General features: G+C 38.5%; 1 protein-coding gene across 1 annotated transcript in view; it reads left to right on the forward strand.

The window, feature by feature from the left end:
• The window catches only part of LOC117298544 (BTB/POZ domain-containing protein 7-like), a 41,041-nt gene that overhangs the window by 20,493 nt on the left and 638 nt on the right, over window positions 1–19,910 (forward strand). Inside the window, exons 3-7 of the mRNA XM_033781859.1 lie at window positions 474–682; window positions 1,254–1,329; window positions 1,803–2,110; window positions 3,278–3,455; window positions 8,839–9,137. Of these exons, the coding sequence (XP_033637750.1) occupies window positions 474–682; window positions 1,254–1,329; window positions 1,803–2,110; window positions 3,278–3,455; window positions 8,839–9,137 (1,070 nt within the window). The remainder of the gene's footprint in view (window positions 1–473; window positions 683–1,253; window positions 1,330–1,802; window positions 2,111–3,277; window positions 3,456–8,838; window positions 9,138–19,910) is intronic.

Here is a 19,910-nt window from a genome sequence, read left to right on the forward strand (position 1 = left end):
ACAACCTGGTAATCTATATCTGCTAAGCAACATTTTGTCAAACTTAACTTAACATTTGGCGTAATGACCCGGTAATAACACCTCATTAATTTACCATAGTTTTGGTTTTGTTTAGCACTTCAATTTAAAGCACAGAACTTGTAAAACAAAGTATCACTAAATCAGCGAGTGCATAACATGTACAGTTGGTCTTTGTGCATATGGAGTTGTTAACAACGAAGAAGCACTTACATGTAGATACATGTAAACATTATCAAGTTAATGGTTTTATTTTACAAAATTTTATAATAACACCTTTTCAACAAAATTAAACCACTCGATTTTATAGGGTTCTGTCTAAATTGGTGGCTATGGCTATGACTGGATTGCATGCATTGAGGTAAAGCACCACCCTTAACAACAGTCATAGCCGTAGCTGTTCTAGCCACAATGTCTTAGTATTTTCTTACGTGGCTTCATTCAATCCATTTCAGCTTGTGAGGACACCCTAGCCAACGCTCTCTGTGCAGAGAACCTGGTCTCCATTCTCAACTGGAGCTCCGAGCCTCACGGCTCCCGCTGGGTCCACAGGCAGGCCATGCACTTCCTCAGGGAAGAGTTCTCCAATATCATCGCCTCACCGGTGCTCTTTGATCTCAGTAAGAGCCTGCTGAAGAAAGCCATCAAGTCGGATTTCCTGCAGGTGGGTTTGAGTTGGTAGTGGGGGGAGAAATGGGTTTGGGTTTTTTTGGGGGGGAACAGTAAGGTTTCAGCCAGGATTTGGTGAAAGGGTTGAGTGGGAGTGCCATATGCTGCCTTCTGTAATGTTTTCTTGTTAAAACTGCTTTGGACTTAGGAGGTGATTTGTTGTCAGCCCTTTTTCAGTTGAATAAGGTTTGCATTTGTTTTCTTGGTGATATCTTCAAATAGAATGAGACAGGGGGTTGGGGTACTACTTCCTTCTTCTACACATGTATTTAAATCTTCTAACAACCTTTTTATATTTCATTGTTACATGTATGTGTTTATTTGTGCAGATTATATGTCATGCTTTGTTAAACATTTTGAGACAGCTTGATCGTGAACACACTTTTGAACAAATTTTTAAATGGAACTTAAAATGAATATCAACGGCAAAATATTTTTGTTCAAAGTGTTCAATGTTTTTAAAAAAAGGTTTGCGTAGGTGGTTATTTTTTTCCAGTGTTAAGTACAAACACATAATGATAATTTTTGTCTAACATCTGTTGTGTGGTTACATTGTATGTCTTTAGGCAAGCGAGGCTGAGGTGTTGAAAGCTGTCGTGAAGTGGGGAGAGCATCAGCTTATTAGGAGAATGGAAGACAGAGGTAAGTGCTCATGTTAACTCCAGAGGAAATAAATGTATTCATCTCAAGAAAGAGAGAAGCACTTCCCAATAAGCTTAAGGGGGAAAAATATCATTCCCAAAGTGAGCTGTACTTGCGGGAAATGATTATGTCCAGCAATTTTGCACAGCAAAGTATTTAGACTGAAAAACCGACATGTGACATAGAAGTTATCGCAAACACTCGGTACGTGCACGTTAGGTGTGGAATAAGGTGCATGCTGGTCTAGCTAGCGCTCAACTTTGATCGCTACAAGACGTGCATCCACCTCATTCAACAGTTAGCGATTGCGCAATGGGTATTTGCGAAAATGTCTATGGTATTTTGGCTGGTAACCCTGTCCTGGTTAGCATAATTTTTCTGAGCCACTTTTTGTGCCTAAGCAGCTATATGAAATTGGGCCCTGAAACGGGAGAAACCTTTATTCATTTTAAAATGAATTTTTATCTTTCCAGAGCCAAATTTAGTAAGCAATACCCAGCACAGCGTCAGCCGCAAGGGCATCAAGAGGCGCGACCTGGACAACCGTGAACTCCGCGAGATCATCAGCGACCTCCTACCACTGGTGCGCTTAGATCACATCATCCCACGCAGTCACGAGGCGCTCGCCAGCGCGGTCAAGCGAGGGCTCATTCCAACTCCTCCGTCGCATATGCTGCCTGGTGACGATCAGACATCGCAACATAATCTCTGGATATCCGGGAAGCGAAGGCGCTCCAAGCCTCGTCCGAGGCTGTTTACTCCATACGTAGAGGAGGCAAAGGTACATGATTTAGGATTATTTGCATCTGCAATGAAAGTGGCAGGAAGTTTAACCCTTGCTCAATTGATTTTAGGTCAAAGAGCATGTTTCATGTCCCAAAATGTCTGAAAGTCACAGTTCATGTATTTTCCCGTAACTTCACAAGTGGGGTGGGAGTAATCAAAGGTTATTAGTTTTACTGTACACAAAAACATGTTCAAACAAAGATATAATTTTGAGTTGGTGATCGCTTAATTAGTCGTGAAAAAGGAGCCATTCCACTAGGTTTTATATCTCTTTGCAACTCCTTGCCTGGTGCATGTCACCCTCTACCTACAATCCAGACTGTTTTTTCCTACCTTCGGCTCCCCTAACTATTTATTTGTTTTCTTGTAGCCCCTTACCGAGAATGTTTTTTAGCCTTGCTTGGGGCGAACTCGCATAAACAAATATAATAAAAATACATATCATACATATTTTAGGCTTTGTATGACAGTGGGAGAGTAGTCTGATCAATTGCATTCAGAGAATATATAATCAGGCCTAGAAATAACCTACGGCACCCACAGCATTTGCTGTGGTGCCCTGTGCTTTTGCAATGCAAACTTCCTATACCAATTTACCTTTGCCTCATATAGAAGTGTTTTTTATCAGAGGAAAATCGCTGTGCCCCTTCAAGAACGAAATCCAAGGCCGGTATTAGTCAGTGTTCTGTAAACAGAAACCCAAACTGCGTGATAAAATTATTGAGCTAGATTTATATGAGTGCACTTGATTGAGATTAAAAAGGGGGTTTGGGAATTACAGAATGCTTCCCTATCCCTCATATACGGGTGTACTTTTCTTTAAACTGTTCACTTAATGTTTGTCATTTTCTTAATCTTTGCAATTTTTACTGTCATGCGCCCTCGAACAGGCTGGTCCTGGAGAGAGCGCAATATAAGATCAATAAATTATTATTGTTATTATTATTATTATATACACAGAGTACTGAAACCAAACTGTAATTACTTATCTTATCTTGTTGAGAAAATAGAATTAGCTGTTGCAAACTGCTTACCAACCAAAAGGATACTTACATGTAGTTACCTGTTCATGTTTGTGATTGTTGTGATTTAGCCTTCTGCTAAGGTGTCAAAGCGTTCGTCCATTAACTCTTTTTTTTTGCTTCTCTCTTGTGTCAAACAGAGTATCCTAGAAGAGCAGATGGTATCCGATGTTGACTCGGTGAGGCTTCGTCGGATGCGCATGTCGTACGTCCCCGACGCCCTCTACATGCTGGAAGAGCGAGGGGAGTGCTCGTCAGAGGGTCACATGAATCGCTCCCAGTCCTGCCCGCCGTCCCTCATCAAGAGCTCCTTCCCAAGTAAGTATAGTCAAAGTTTCCATCGATACCTCAAAGGGAAGGTCACTCAAAAGGAAATCACTCTTTAAATTAATGGCAATAAAAACTGTTGGTTAGAAGCCTACAGCAGATTTCGATAGTATAAAGCATTTGGAGCAACATTTCACTTTGTAGTTAAGTGGTTATGTAAAAAGATGTCATTTTTTATGACCCCAAATTTAAATCTGAGAAGTAATACTGTCAGTAACATTTATCAGATAATGTATATTAGGGATAATTCTTCCTGCTTGGACATATTGACTCCAGATTTTTTGGCCGTATATCAAAATATAATTTTAATTGTAATGTCTGGTCGGAACAATCAAAAGGTTTACTTTTTCTTAATTGACTGATTTTCTTAATTGGGAGAGCAGGCCTGTGATTAATAAGGGCTCATCTGGACATCAAGATGTCTGTTTCACTTACCTCCCCGTTCCTTTTGAATATTTTGAAAGATTTAAACTTGCAAGCAATGGGCGAAAAAACACGCAGCTTTGTTACTAACCCCCTATTTATTTCCTACTTGTCATTCAAAGAGCCTGAATAAAAACCACTTATCTCTGTTCTTGCTTTTCTCAAAACGTAACTTTTCGCGTATGTCTGTTTTGCCGTAGGTAAATTCAAAACTGTGATCCATCTGTCTGGATTTTGTACAATCACACTCTTTGTACAGTCTCATGAGGTCAAAATAAGGTTGTTAGTTGGCCCACGGCTTGCACCACTGTATGCACCCTGGACTTGTACATTACCCGTTTGTTATTCACCATTGTTTCATTATATTTTTACCTAGAAGTCTGCAGTGCGTAAAGTCTATAGGGACATTTGTATCCGAACGATGGCCATTTGCCAACACTATTTCCGTCTCAGTGCTTCTCTGCATAACATGTAGCAGACCAATGTCGTCATTGTTTGCTGTTTTATGTGTCTGTCCTCATGTTTATGTATGTTTCGACTTTTCTTTACAACTTTTTTACTTCCTGTTTCTATACTCAACCAGCTCTTTAATTGCAGCTTAGCTAGCCTCGCTCCAGTAAACTACATGTAATATACATGCATGTAACGGTATAGTTCCATGATTTCAGCTGCGTTCAGCTCCATTAATTTATTGATTCTAATCCTCACAGTTCAGTTTGGAATGTATATCATACATGTAAGTAAACACTGGGATACTCTCAAGTGAAAGTTAGATGGCGGGTAACAATTGGCCAACCAAACCATGCAAAGCGCCCTCTTTAGGTGATAGTGTTGGCCATGAATACTTTTTTCCTCAGATTTAAATTATTTGTGTATCACTTACATCTAGATTACATTTGTAGATTATTTAGTAAAACAAATTGCTTTGAAGCAAATGTTTGGGTAAACAAATTACATCAAACTGGATTAATAATGACATTTTAGATGAACGACAAATGAAATGGTAAAAGTGAAAACAACAGGATGTGTGCCCCCCAGCCAGGTACTTGGTTCTCCTTGGTCACCCATCTTTTCATGACAGCGCCCTCTGTTGTCATCAGGAGGCAGATGTTGGTTTCTTTCCTGTGAAGTTGATCTTGGGCGTTAGAATTATAAGATTTGTGTCTCTCCCAAAGTTTTCTCTACTATTTATATGTTTATTAACCCCCAAAATTCCAAAACACATCAAAATTTGTTCCCTTAGGTTCTACCTGAGTATGAACCTTTATGGTCCAACAATGTACTTCTTTATTCTTGCTGTAAAAACGAGGAAAATGATATAGCTTTTGCTGAACACAGCTACATGAAAATTGCCTTATCATGGATAGGGCAATGGCAATCATGGATAGTGTACATGTAGTTGTACATACATTATACCTGAGCCAAATTTCATAGAGCTGCTTAAGCACAAAAAGTAGCTAAGCAAAATAAAATTATACTTACCAAAATAAGGATTTCTGCCAAACTACCATATCACATATATAATATGTACATGGTATCCTACTTGTTTTGCTGAGCACAAAATTGCTATGCATAATTCTATGCTTGAGCAGCTCTTTGAAATTGGACTAAGGCCCTATGTTCGTAGAGCTGCTTAAGCAGAAAATATTGCCAAACAATTCCCTGCTTAGCAAAAATAAGCAGGGAATCATTACAAATGGTACATGTTAAATGGCATTTTGCCAGGCATCATTCTAATAAGCATAGTTTTGTTTTGCTTAACTTCTTTTTTTTTTTTTTTTTTTGCTTAAGCAGCTTCGTGAAATTGGGCCCAGGTCAAGATTAGGATTTGTTTTCCCTAGTAAGATTGAAAGAGTTCGAAGTTAAGACCGTACATTAAGACTGCTCGAAATATGATCAAGGATCGCTTTAACTGAAATCCTATGATTAATTATCTGCAAGGCCTTGGACTTAATGCTGGATAATCCATCACTATTAAAATTAATCAAATTCTGCTGCAAAGATTTATGATCACTTTATTACTGTCCATTAGTCAAGACAGCACAGCACAGCACAGTGAAGATATGTAGGTGTGCGCTTGGTTCATTTAGTCGCCAAGGTAGAGGGGCAATATCATGAAGACATGATGATGAAGATTGTTGGTTTTATTGTATCTTTCTGGTAATCAAACAAAGGGACCCTCAAAAGTGACTATAGTACTTTGACCTGTAGGCTTGTAGATTCTTGTTTGTCAATGAAGAAATGTCATCTTTAGGGCCAATGATTTGCCGTTTCAGATGGTTGTAGGTTTCAATCAAATTAAACAAGTCATTGATTTCAATTATTTCATTCTGGTAATGAAAAGAAGTACTGTGACTTGAAGGCTTATGTGTGCTAAGAAAGTCAATGAAGACACTTGACTTGCCGCTTCACAGGGTTGTAGGTTTCAGGATAACATTAAACAAGTCATTGATTTCAATTTGGACTGGAAATGATCTGTCAGTGGTGCCGTTGACAACAAAGTGTTTTTAGTTTAAAGCCATTTGGCAATTCGTTTGGGGTGGGGGTGCATTTTGCCAGAATAGAAAATCATTGGATTAACAGATTTAGATGTGGAGGGAAACCCTAAATAGGGAACCACCCTAAAAACATCCACATACAAGGCTTCAGGTCTGAGGTGGGATTCGAAGCTGGTTCTCAGAGGTGTGAATGTGTGTTCTGTAAAATGTTCATGTTTTTAAGATAATAATGGCACACTGCAGAATTGGTTAAGAGAACAAATGACAGCTTTTCTTATTAAAGGGATACACATTTGTTACAGTGTGTCGTATTTGTCTGACCAGTAATCTGATCACAAGAGTTTATACACCTGTACCAAACTCCCTTGTTATTACGACTCCATGTGATTAATACTGCAGCTAAGGGTTATGATGATAATAATAATAATAAACTATACTTGTAAAGCGCCTTACCCTTACATCCATGACTGAACCCTAAGGCGCTGTACAAATTAAAACAGCACCAAACAAGAGGAGGCAATAATAATCAAAGATGCACTCTTACATGTGCCTCAAATTACATTGACCACAGTGCAATATTTTCTCTGAATAACTTTCATGACTTCAAGCATTAACATATTTTTTTTCATGTTTCATAACTTCAACACTAAAAGAAATCAATCAGAAAAACATCTTTTTGATTACTGAGGTTAATGTAAAGGTGAGTTACAGTTGAATTACCCTTAAGGGAGTCCACTTGAGTACTTTACTATCAATAGAGGGCGCTGTCACTGAAACCCATTAATGATCGTCTGGAAAGCTAAAAAATAGACACCGCAGATTGAGGAAGGGTGGAATATTCCATTAGTTGTTGTGATTGTCGATGGACTGGTTCATGCTGGTTTCATGAACACACCGGTTAGCACTGGATCGGTGGCTTAGTAGACTTGATTCAAGTCCCTTTCTCATACTAGGTCCCTAACATATGCATTGGTGAGCAACCACAGTACAGACATATAGTACCAGTGCACCCTAGCTATTAAACGGGTTGGGGAATGTAGGACTCATTACAACAGTTTTCTGACGGTGAGGCAAGGCAGGAACCTTGCATGGGATTGGGACTTGAATCAAGTCTAGTGGCAGAGGCACTGTGAACAACTCATTAAACGGGCTTTCTTTTCGGAAGCATTGACGTACATTTGAGGATGTTCCAGTGTGACCTAAGTTGGGACTTGAATCAAGTCTAGTGGCAGAGGCACTGTGAACGACTCGTTGAACAGGCTTTCCTTTCGGAAGCAGTGACGTACAATGTATAATCTAGGATGTTCCAGTGCAGCCTACATGGTGTTGTTGTTGGGTTTCAATGTGGCTGGGATTGTCCTTCAGTGTATTATTGAAATGTAGTCGATCGGAAAACTGATTCAAGTTGTGGTCGTGTCACATGTGGCGTACAGATCTCGGGCTTGGAGGAAGTATTTCTAGCTACTTCTGGAATTGCCCTTTTTTTTTTCTTTTTTCTATTTTGATAAAATGAGGTTATTTTAAAAAGCACCTTAATCAGATTAAGAGTATTTCAGCAGATCTGATTTGGAATGATTTGATTTCAATCTCTGATTTGATTATACGTTTGAACTTTTTCTTCTTTCTGTATATGTTGTGTTAACCGGGCAGCCAGACCTTAAATCTGTTTCCATTTCCTTTAAAAAGTAACTCAAATAATTTATTAAAATTATACAAAGTGCATGTAGTACTAAGATGATAGTACGCCTCATATAAGATTCTTACAAAAATAAGTGCAATAAACGTTGGTATTACATAGTTATAACTCAGAGGGTAGTTTCTGTATCTATGGATCACTATTGAAGAACCGTTGTCCTTAAATGTGAACTGTAAACCACAACAATATAATTCATATTTTGTATGGACACTCCTTTCTATGATGTTTCCTTTAGAGAAACACAGTGTGCAGTCAAGGCAAATACAAATTTAAACACTGACTTTCCAAACTTTATTTTGGTCAAATCTTGAACTTAAGTGTGGTTATTTAAATGCCATGTGGTGTTTTGTAACCAATACGAAATATGTGTTATCCGATAGATACAAATGTGTTACAAACATTATGCAGTCCAGGGGCTAGAACATTTAAAAATTTGAAGAATCCATTACACTCTTTGATATTATGTTGATTGAGTTATTTCCTTGAACATAGGTTTTTAAAAATAACAGTTTTTTATTGAAGTGTTAAAAAATACAAGAATAAAAACACCGAAAACAAGGAAAGAAAATGGAAAAATGGGCATCAATTTCAGAACTCGTCTATTTATCATTTATCACTAGTTGTTCTTTCATTTGAATTTCTTTTCCTTATATATTTGTACCTTTCCAGTGCATAGGGACTTATTATGCGCTATACAAATGCAGTTAATTGGGATTATTTTTTAACCAGCAATTCTTCAAACTGCTTGTAATTTCAGCACTTGATGAGTCCACAGTGAAAGCCATGCTCGGTCGCGAGAAGGACCTCCACCGTTGCAGCGGCACCCAGCGAGCCTACAGTCTGCGCTGCATTGACAGCATCGCGGTAGCCCGCCAGATCCAGACGCGCATCGTACGCGAGTACGGACTCCCCGACGAGGCCATCGAAATCTTTGCCACCATTCCTCAGGAGTACGGGGAGAGGAGCGAGGCTGATAAGGACACGGAAGTGTTTGGGAGGATGTGGAATGAGCCCCCAGACCTGCAACTGCAGAGTGAACCATCGGAGTCTCCTCAGGTAGGCAGACAATTCATTGTTTTTGGCACTGGGCCCAATTTCATAAAGCGTGTAAGCACAAAAACCTGCTAAGCACAGGAAAATCTTGCTTAGCAAAATAAAAGTTATCAGCCAACTTTTTAATAAAATTTACACTGTTGGGACTGGTGCCCCACTTATTTTGTGCTTAGCAGAGAAATTCAAGCAGTATTTTCTGCTAAACAGCTTTATGAAATTGGGCACTGGAAGCATCAGTTTTTGCAGGCCCCAAGGCCAGTGATTTTAGCCCCGGACCAGTAAACTCATGACCTGACAAGTCCAGCTGTCTTGTGTTTTCAAATTGAATAATGACACCTCGCTGTGTAATATCTGAAAGAAATTATGCTCAAATGTTGACTTTGAGTCTGGTAATCAATGAGTATCAAAATATACTAACCAATAACACAATTGAGAAAATTATGTTAAGCTCCGTATAAATCTATTTCTTTTTAAGACGTTGGTCTTGTAAAATAAGTTCTGATCTAGTAAAACAGTTGTCTTGTGGAATTTTATGCCAAAGTCGAGCCACAAACACAAAGCAGTTTATACTTGAAACTTGGAAATATACAGGAATACTTTGGTAAAACAAGAGATTGTCTCCAAGAAAACTGCCCAGTTGTTACATAAACTCTTGGAGATTGAGCAGAACTGGTTGCCAGCTGTGTCATGGTTGTTACTTTCTGTTAACATGCCATTTACACATACACATCCAAGGAAACAGTCTATGTATGTATGAAGAAAAATCCTCCTCACTTGCCAAATAAATCCACAGTAACAACTACTTGTTGGTGCAACACAGATGAAAAGAGCTATATTGTAAGCCCCCGGCCCTCTCCAAGCTAGCCTTGATTACCGATGGGAGCATTGCAAACAGATTACAGGGCTAGTACCAAGTGCTAACAAACACATCACACCAGAAATATGTGTTCATCGGCCCAGTGGTTTTTACGATTGTTCGAAATGCTTGCAGGAATTATTCACACATTTGCACCTGTTCAGGCCGTCACGCAAGGGCATACATTAGCAGGTACGGTATGGGATTAGTACCACGCAAGGGCGTACATTAGCAGGTACGGTATGGGATTAGTACCACGCAAGGGCATACATTAGCAGGTACGGTATGGGATTAGTACCACGCAAGGGCGTACATTAGCAGGTACGGTATGGGATTAGTACCACGCAAGGGCGTACATTAGCAGGTACGGTATGGGTTTAGTACCACGCAAGGGCGTACATTAGCAGGTACGGTATGGGTTTAGTACACGTAGCACTGCGTACTTGACACACTAGTCGGTTAAAGTTCGGGAAAGGCAAGGTCCTTTCTTTGCGCACAGTGACTCCAACACAAACAAGTCGTTCTTGTGATCCATACTCGGTCAAGTACTCACAGTTGGGAACAAGGGCAAGGTTTCTACTCTGCGCACATTGACTCTCACTTTCACATACAAGTTATTGTTGTAATCCATACTCGGTCAAGTATTTACAGTTGGGTACAAGGGCAAGGTCTATGCTTTGGGCACAATTCATACTGGGTCAAGTACTCACAATAGGGAGGGCAGGGTCCTGTCTTTGCACGCGCATACAAGTCGCTATTGTGATCCACACTCGGTCAACAGTTGGTACGGGCAAGGTCTTTAATTTTGTTAAATCAGTTTTTATGAATCTTCATATTATGCAGTTCATTCCATCCTTCCCCTCCCCGCTACATGCCCATAGTTAGAAACTTAATAATTGAAGAAAATGATCAGCAGTCAAAAGTAAATGTACTTGCACTAGTTAAGGCAGTTATAATTTGTGTACTTAAGTTTATGGTATGTACTTGGCCTAGACTCAAATGTGCAGATAAACTTGTGACCCGTGTAATCAGTCACGTACACCATGGACCAAACAGTATAACTCCTAGAAAGTGCATTGTTTACAAGAAAATTGGAAGCAACTTAGCTTCTGCACTGCATCCAAAAGGAACACTTTCTTAATTACACATACACATTATTTGCTCAATTTAGTAGAGCTAGGTCTTTCTATCCTCATGATTGTTAATCAATATTGAAATGGTTAATTAATATTGAAATGTGAATTCTACTGTCCAGCTCATGTACTGTACACGAACTTGACCTACTGCATACAGAAGTTCAATGTAGATGTCACTATGTAGTCTGTGAAACTTTCTCTGACCTCTGCAGCCTAACACAATTGGAAAGGGCAAGGTCTCTGCTTGTGTAGCAGCAGAGTTCTATTCAGAGGCGGGTATTGTGATTCAGGTCAATGAGCATCGCGGCCAAGCACAACCCAGAAGTGTAATATAAGCCATGTCACACCATGGATGCAGGAACCCTCGATGGCCATACGATTAAAAGAATACGTTGCCTTGGATCGGTCGAGTTGGTCTTTGAAAAGCTTTCTGTAACCGTTTGTTATAAAATCGATATGGTTAGAAAGATGTTGTAAAAGTAGAATACAATGATCTACACAAATATGCCTCGAAATTGCGTGGTTTTTGTTTTACCTCGTCAACAAACACGGTCGGCCATTTATGGGAGTCAAAAATTTGACTGCCATAAATGGCTGACCGTGTTAGTTCGCGACGTAAAATGAAAACCGTGCAATTTTGAGTGATACTTGTGTGGATCATTATATTCTACTTTTAAAACATCTTTCTAACCATATGCATTTCATAACAAACCGTTTCAAATGCTTTTCAAAGACCAACTCGTCCGATCCAAGGCAACGTGTTCCTTTAACATGCACCTTGGAAGCAACTTACTTACGGTGTAAAATACCATTTTATTCTATACTTTTTCGGAGCAAAATTTGACACATGAAACCAACGAAAAGAAAAAAACACCTCAAAAATAATTGTTTTGAATTAGTATTTCCTTTATGGAAAAACTTAATAGTGAGGGGTGATAGCAATTTTTTTTAACCGAGGTCGTTACTAAAAGTAGAGAGGTCGGCCACCCCACATTTGAATGGGAAAAAAACACTGTTTGTCAGGGCCCAATTTCATAGAGCTGCTTTAAAAAGCATGAATCGTTGCTGAGCTCAACAACATTATGCTTACCAGAATAAGAACAAAAGCCGGAACAAATTCTCTGTGTACCTTGTATGACTGGTATCCTGCTCATGTTTGCTTAGCAGAAAATCGGAAAGAAAAAGCCAAAACCTCAGAATACGTTGCAAGGTTTTCATTGCACGCCTGGAATAACACGCAGGCTGCAGAGGCCATGGCCTCCATTGCCCCAGGTCTTGCCCTTGGTCTTGGCATTGGTGCCCTTCAAAAGTTTCCCAAGATTTTCCAATAAAACTGCCCTTTGCAATACAAAAATTGCCTTGCCCTTTAAAAGATTAATACCCAAGCCTGCCTTGGTTAGGCGGTCATAATAAAAAGTAGTTTGCTGACTTTGTTGGAGCTTTGCAAGTGATCATCTTTCATATATCCAGTGAGATACATGTACGTCTCTGAGTGAGTATTAAGTTTGCCGCAATTTCAGGCAAGAGGATTCAAGTCGAAGCCTGGACACAAAAAAGCGTTCCCAATCAAATAAGCTTCGATCAATCAGAGATTTCGGTGTCTACGTATAATGCCGGCCCGCACTACTCCTTTAGTCTTATCATCTGAGAGTGAAAAAAACATTAAGGGATTGGAGCGGTCGCAGAGCAAAGTGCCATAGGGGAGGTGTTGGTGATGGAGTTTTGGTTGGGGGACACATATGGCCGATTGGAATAGTCTTAATGAAAGTGACAGAAAATGACGAGGGAGCTCTCTGACTCTGTTACAAAAGATCCCGATACTAATTGGAAAGTCGAGAGATTGATGTTGGCGGCTTTCATGATATTAGTTGTCGGTATTTTGGAGACGGAATAAGTAATGACTGGATGCGAGAAGGCTTCTGTTTAATTATCGCGAGAGCTGAATGTCAAACTCACCCGTCATAATTTGTTTTTCATTTTCTTTTACCTTTCACATTTTGTTGTGTCTAGGTTGTAATTTTAAAAAGCTACCTGTTAAAGTTTTTTTTTTTTTCACAAAGTTTTTCGGTGCCTATCTTTTTTCCCTATTTAAAAAAAAAGATGCAGTGTCAACTCAACAAACCCTTGAAATATGCTTGATGTTAAAGCGCGGAATTCCCTGCTTACCGTTAAGCAAAACCATGAAATTGGGCCCTGGTGGCAAGGACCTTCTTTAAAGAAGGGAAATGTGGCACGCTTCCGAATTCATGGTCTTGAAAAGAGAAACCCACTTCCCTTGGTTTGGACAAGGTGTTCTGCACAAGATTCCACAACATCCTCTCATCTCATGTTGCCTTCCTGTAACGTATTCAGTGCCTCCAGTTGTTAGTTTGTGTTTGACTCTAAAAAGTTCCCTTTTTAATTAATTATTTTAGGGTTTTTTTTTTATAAAAAAAAAAAAAAAAGATTAAGAAAGTCTTACTGGAGACCAAACAAAATGCAAGCCTGATACTTGAGGGAATGAAGGTGATTGCCTCCATGCCCCCTGTTCATTGCCTTGGTGCCCTTGAAATGCTCCAGTAGAAATTTCCTCATAGCGTGCTCTTCATTTTGCCCTTTCGAAAAAACAGGCCTGAATGTGTGTCTGGTTTGTGCTACCTTGCCTTGGCACATCCTTAAGTCAAAAGTATTTCTTTGTACAGAGTGATAGGTTGTGAAGTAAAAGCCTGTATGTTTCCTGGGGGCTGCCATTGTTTCAAAATGTATAAACTACACTTTTGGAATGAGTGAAATAGATCATACATAGCAACACTTTCGGAATAAATGGAATAGATCATACATGTACAATCCTGGTACTGAGAGAGTTAATGATTGGGTCTAAAAAAAACATGCAGGTCAAAATAGATCGTACATGTACGATAGCGACACTTTCCAAATAAGTTAAATAGATCGTATATGTACAGTAGCAATAGATCGTACATGTACGATAGCGACACTTTCCAAATAAGTTAAGTAGATCGTATGTACAGTAGCAATAGATCGTACGTGTACGATAGCGACACTTTCCGAATAAGTTAAATAGATCGTATATGTACAGTAGCAATAGATCGTACATGTACGACAGCGACACTTTCCAAATAAGTTAAATAGATCGTATATGTACAGTAGCAATAGATCATACATGTACGACAGCGACACTTTCCAAATAAGTTAAATAGATCGTATGTACAGTAGCAATAGATCGTACATGTACGATAGCGACACTTTCCAAATAAGTTAAGTAGACCGTATGTGTACAGTAGCAATAGATCGTACATGTACGATAGCGACACTTTCCAAATAAGTTAAATAGATCGTATGTACAGTAGCAATAGATCGTACATGTACGATAGCGACACTTTCCAAATAAGTTAAGTAGATCGTATGTACAGTAGCAATAGATCGTACATGTACGATAGCGACACTTTCCAAATAAGTTAAGTAGATCGTATGTACAGTAGCAATAGATCGTACATGTACGATAGCGACACTTTCCAAATAAGTTAAGTAGATCGTATGTACAGTAGCAATAGATCATACATGTACGATAGCGACACTTTCCAAATAAGTTAAATAGATCGTATGTACAGTAGCAATAGATCGTACATGTACGATAGCGACACTTTCCAAATAAGTTAAATAGATCGTATGTACAGTAGCAATAGATCGTACATGTACGATAGCGACACTTTCGTAAAAAGTTAAATGGATCGTGTATGTACAGTAGTGATAGATCATACATGTACGACAGCGACACTTTGGGAATAAATGAAATGTTTCATACATGTACATTCGTGGCTCTGAGAGAGTTAATGATTGGGTCTCAAAAACATTCAGGTCAAAATACGCACATGCCTTGTTTCTGTACCACCTGCTGTTCCATTCCTGTTAATTTGATACTGACAGCCTTGGAGGCCCTCATGGTCCCTGGAGATTAAATTAGTCCCGCTGTCTAGTTCATGTACCAGAAAGCAATTATATTCAATCATGAAAACATCCCAAATCCATTAACAGGGAAATGCTTTTATACAAAGTTATGTACTTAAGAGACTTTTATTAATCAGGATCAATTGGTTTTGGGTTTGAAAATTTAAATTCCCGAAACAGAGAAAAAGTTTATACAAAGATGTGCACAAGGTACGTTTATAACAGGAATTATTACCTATACTATTAGTACTCTATTGGTTTTGGGTTTGCAAATGTCCTTGAAATGCTATCATCCAAAATCCACTTACAGGGAAAGGGTAAAATGTGCATTTAAAGCGAAAATTATAATCAGAATAATTACATGAAGACCCAAAACCCATTAACAGAGAAAAGGTTTTTATACAAAGATTTGCATAAGCTACATTTATAAGAATAACTACCTGTACTTTATTGGTTTTATATAAACAAGGAATTTAAGTTAAATAAGTTATAATGTGCATTTAAAGCCAAATTTAGCATTGAAATGATTACCTTTGTTGGTTTTTGGTTTGAAAATTTTCCTGAAATGCCAAAATTCAAAAACTCATTATCAAAGAAAATTATATATAATGTGCATTCAAAGCGATATTTATTATTGGAATGAGTAACTTTGGTGGTTTTTGTTTTGAAAATGTTATATGGAAAGGTTTGTGGTAACACCATGTAATGACCATCTCTAATGAGTTGGGGTGGTCCTAAAAAGAACCGTTGGTTTCAACTCGCATTTCGATCAGTATGCTCTGATCGTCTTCTGGAGAAAGCTGTTCCCGAAATACAGTTGGTCTTAAATTTCATGCAGTCACTTTTATTTTTAATTTATAACAAACTGTTGGTCTTCAATGAACATGCATTTTACCTCGCAACCATTTTGTGAAGAAATTAACAAAAAAGAACAATTATCTGTACATTTTCAAGAGAGAAGAGTGAATGTTTATGTGTGCTTTGTCATAGACTTTGTGAACAACTTGTTTTGATTTTGCAAATTGAAGTAAGAACTTAGCATAGAGTTATATATAAGAACTAGAGGACGCACTGGTGATGCTTCTTGCACAAACGGGGCGGGAACGGAGGGAGACACGCGCGCGCCATTCTGTACGATCGTTGAATACATGTATGGAGTTGGAGTTGGTGTTTATTGAACGCTACGCGATGTTGTTTGGTCAACGTACAAAATGGCCTCACAAACACACGCTGTGCGATGCCTGTTTGTCAGCTTGGAAAATGGCCGCCTGCGCGCATGCCGGGTCGCGTATTTAAGCCACTGGGCCTTTTGGTTTTATATATAACTCTATGGAACTGAGTGATAGGTTTTTTTCAGTCGAGGCAGTATATCATTCGAAAAAAAACATTACAATCAAAGACTTTTGAACACTAGGTGGCAGCAGACATACCAGCAAAATTTGTTATGTTTGCATACAGTAGTTGTGAGTAGGCACTTTATTTATGATAATGATAAATGCACCTGCCTAGTCTACCCCTACCTGGTGCCCCCCTCAGTTCACTCGGTCGAACTAAACCAATCCTGATATAACACAAAATCAATTGACACACATGACATGGTCTACATGGAAGGCTATATTAGCCTGCAGTAGTGGCCTTGTCCTCAGATTGTATGCTCCCTTTATCATGATACACTGATCTATTTAGATATGTTTCGCAGCTAAGGAAGCTCTTAGTTCCTTAATGGTGGTTTAGGTTGTCACAATTGACGCTGCGACGCATCAGTTACGATCTCCGTGCCTCGAAACTCATCTTCCAGAATGAGCCGCGTACTCATTGCTCAAAGAAAATGATAAAATATTCATCTTGTTTAGATTGTGACAGTCGTAGACGTCTTTGTTGTTCTTGAGAAGGGTAATACTATCAATTTACTGATTGCTCTTTGTCCGATTGAAAGGACGAGTTGTTTTTTTAAAGTTGTTTGAAATAGTCTTATCCCCGCATGAGAGCTCCTTAACTTCTTACCGGCCTCCCCAATACATATGATCCGTCTTATTTCAAATGAATGGTTATCTATCTATGTATTTTGTGTTTTTCTCGTTGTTGTATTTCCTGTTTTTTCCCCTTTTCATTTTGTTTATTTTGCGACCTTTCAACATGGCAAAACAACCGAAAATGTTGGTTTCTTATATAAGCTTGATATATTCATTCATTTCATCCTGTTGTTTATGGCAAAACAGCGTATCTCTGTACAATTGCTTTTCTGAAAATGTCAATTTTAGAGTTGGGTTGTTTTGCCATGAAAGGGTGGTGTAGGCCCCAATTTTGAGAAAAACTGAGAACAAAACTAACATAATTACTTGTTTTGGGAGTTCTAATGACGTCGTTGCCTCAACTTTGGAAGTTCTAGAGTACAATTCAATCAGTAATTGGTGATTCTGTTGGCCTAGCTTACTTACTTACAGTGTTCCCAGGAGAAATAATGACGGGTGTAGGCTACAATTTACACAGTTATTGATCCCTGTCAACGAGTTCTCATTAAAGGCACTGTAACTTAAGGGGTTCTGCAGAATCGTCAAACCGTCTCACAGTGGCAATGGGAGAGAGAGAGAGAGAGAGAGAGAGAAGAGCTGGGGAGGGGAATTGTTGGAAATTTTTTTATGTGCACAGTCACAATCATGCACACACTTTTTGTTACAAAGACTCCAAATGAACAACAAATCCATATTTAGTAACTCTTTGCAGATCTTGATTCGAAAAACTCAAGCAATTTTTATTCATCATGACACGACGATTGTTAATTGATAACATTGAGTTCATTGCTACATCAATGGTTTTCAAACCGTTGTTTTATAATCAAGATATGTGGGCACAGAGAAAAGGAAAACCAAACACACAATACTATGTAGATGTTAAATGGCTCAGGCATGATAATCTTCCTTGTTTTGTCTGATTTTTGTCTGATTTATTTTTTTTCCTAAAACAATTCAGCAAAATTGTTAATAAATAGCTTCAAACCCTTTCTAAACCTATACATGTGTAAATATATAGGTTGACCCTTTATAATATTTTCCTGCTTGTTTCTAAGGGCTAAATATCGTGCCTGGTGGTTGTTCACCTATAACATGGCCCCAAAAAAAGGTTCTTAAGTGCCATTCTAATTCATTGGGTTATTAAGGCTTCCTCTTGCTCTGAATTTCAATGAGGACCTTAAGTGGCCCTCTACTGTTCTCTTGGGTATCTGAATGCATAATGGAAGGAAACGGACAGGGTGCATGTCGCTACTTTGCGTACTTCATCAATAGCACCTTTGATCAATTATTTATCTGTAGATATGAAAAGCTTTGTGAAAAGTTATAAAATACCTTCATGTAAATTAATTTGTAGACATGCAGTCCTTGCTCTTAAACTTTTTGTTAAGTAACCAAACCGGGCTATTAAATTAAAACTCTGGGATTAATTTGCCCCAATGGAAATTTTGTAGTTTATGATTTGTCATTAACCTTAATTGTCAACAATGTATCTTTCTGATGCATTCATGGTAGCAATCACAACCAGTGAATATTATAGGCAAATAAAGTTACACTCAAACACTCACAAATAAAAGAGATGTTAAATTTGCATCGGGGATAAAGCATATTAATTTTGGTTTTGTTTTGTTTACCCATACTCACAAATAAGTTAGCACATTTAAAAATGTATTATTCACATCTGAATGGAAGAAATATGAGCGTTTAAAAAAAGGAAGTTGCACATTTGTTAGTAGCCTTTAGGTCTCAGAATGAAGCTTGTCTAAAATACCATGGTGTGTTTAATCATACTTCTGTAAAAACAAAAATGGGGTCTTTGATTTTATTCTAGAAAGTTTTAATCTTGAATTACCTGCCTCTGAAGCATGAAATACCCATAAAGTTCATGTGCATGAAGGTAGACAAATATTTTGGGATTGTAAACCACAATCTAAGGGATAATCAGGTTTAGTAGTAACACAGCTTCAGGCACATTGACCCAGTGAACTCCATAGCAGGTGTACAGACTCTGCTACAATCCCGGCCAAAATGCTTGGGCCACCCTTTCCTAACGTTGTATACAACGAGTCCCTGTGCACTTCCCATTCACATTCAAAACATTTGTCCCCCGCCCCCCGCTCAATGTTGACTATAACTCAGAACACAACACAGAACACAATCAGCAATTGGAACCAAATTAACTCAGAACACAACTCAGAACACAATCAGCAATTGGAACCAACATTGAAAGGGGGCAGGGGGGCCCAACGAGATATGGCCGGGATTGTAGATTGTGGATCTCTAGTCGAGGCAGGGAATTATCATAGGTACCATGTTCAATTAAATTTGAAGTGCATACACATTATGGTAGGGTGAATTAGTCTGCTTTATGAAGAAGCAATCAAACTTGGAAGAGACCTGCATAATGTCATTTGAGTTGAAGGGTTGTGGGTACTATTGGTGTGACACAAACGTCCACAGATTTACATTAAACTTATACGCTTTAGACATAATGATGGTAGAAAGCTTCCCTTAATATACTTCTTGCCTGAGGTGCTGTAGTTGTTTAGAAATGAATAAAACAATTTCACCAAAATTATTTTAGCATGTACAACGGACTTACGCAACTCTCCTAAAAACATTGCTCTAGTTTTTGAGAAATGAGTAAAACAATTTCACAACAATTATTTTAGCATTATTTACAATGGATTTACGTGACTCTCCAATGATTTTCCCTTCTTCCACTCAAAAACTTGACAGCCAATGAAGCTGACACTTTTACAGGTAAATTGTATTACATACATCTTTATTCACTGTGAGCATAGGGATCCATGTCATGGTAAAAAAAAAG

This window comes from Asterias rubens, chromosome 1, assembly GCF_902459465.1.
Source record: "Asterias rubens chromosome 1, eAstRub1.3, whole genome shotgun sequence".
Taxonomy (NCBI): domain Eukaryota; kingdom Metazoa; phylum Echinodermata; class Asteroidea; order Forcipulatida; family Asteriidae; genus Asterias; species Asterias rubens.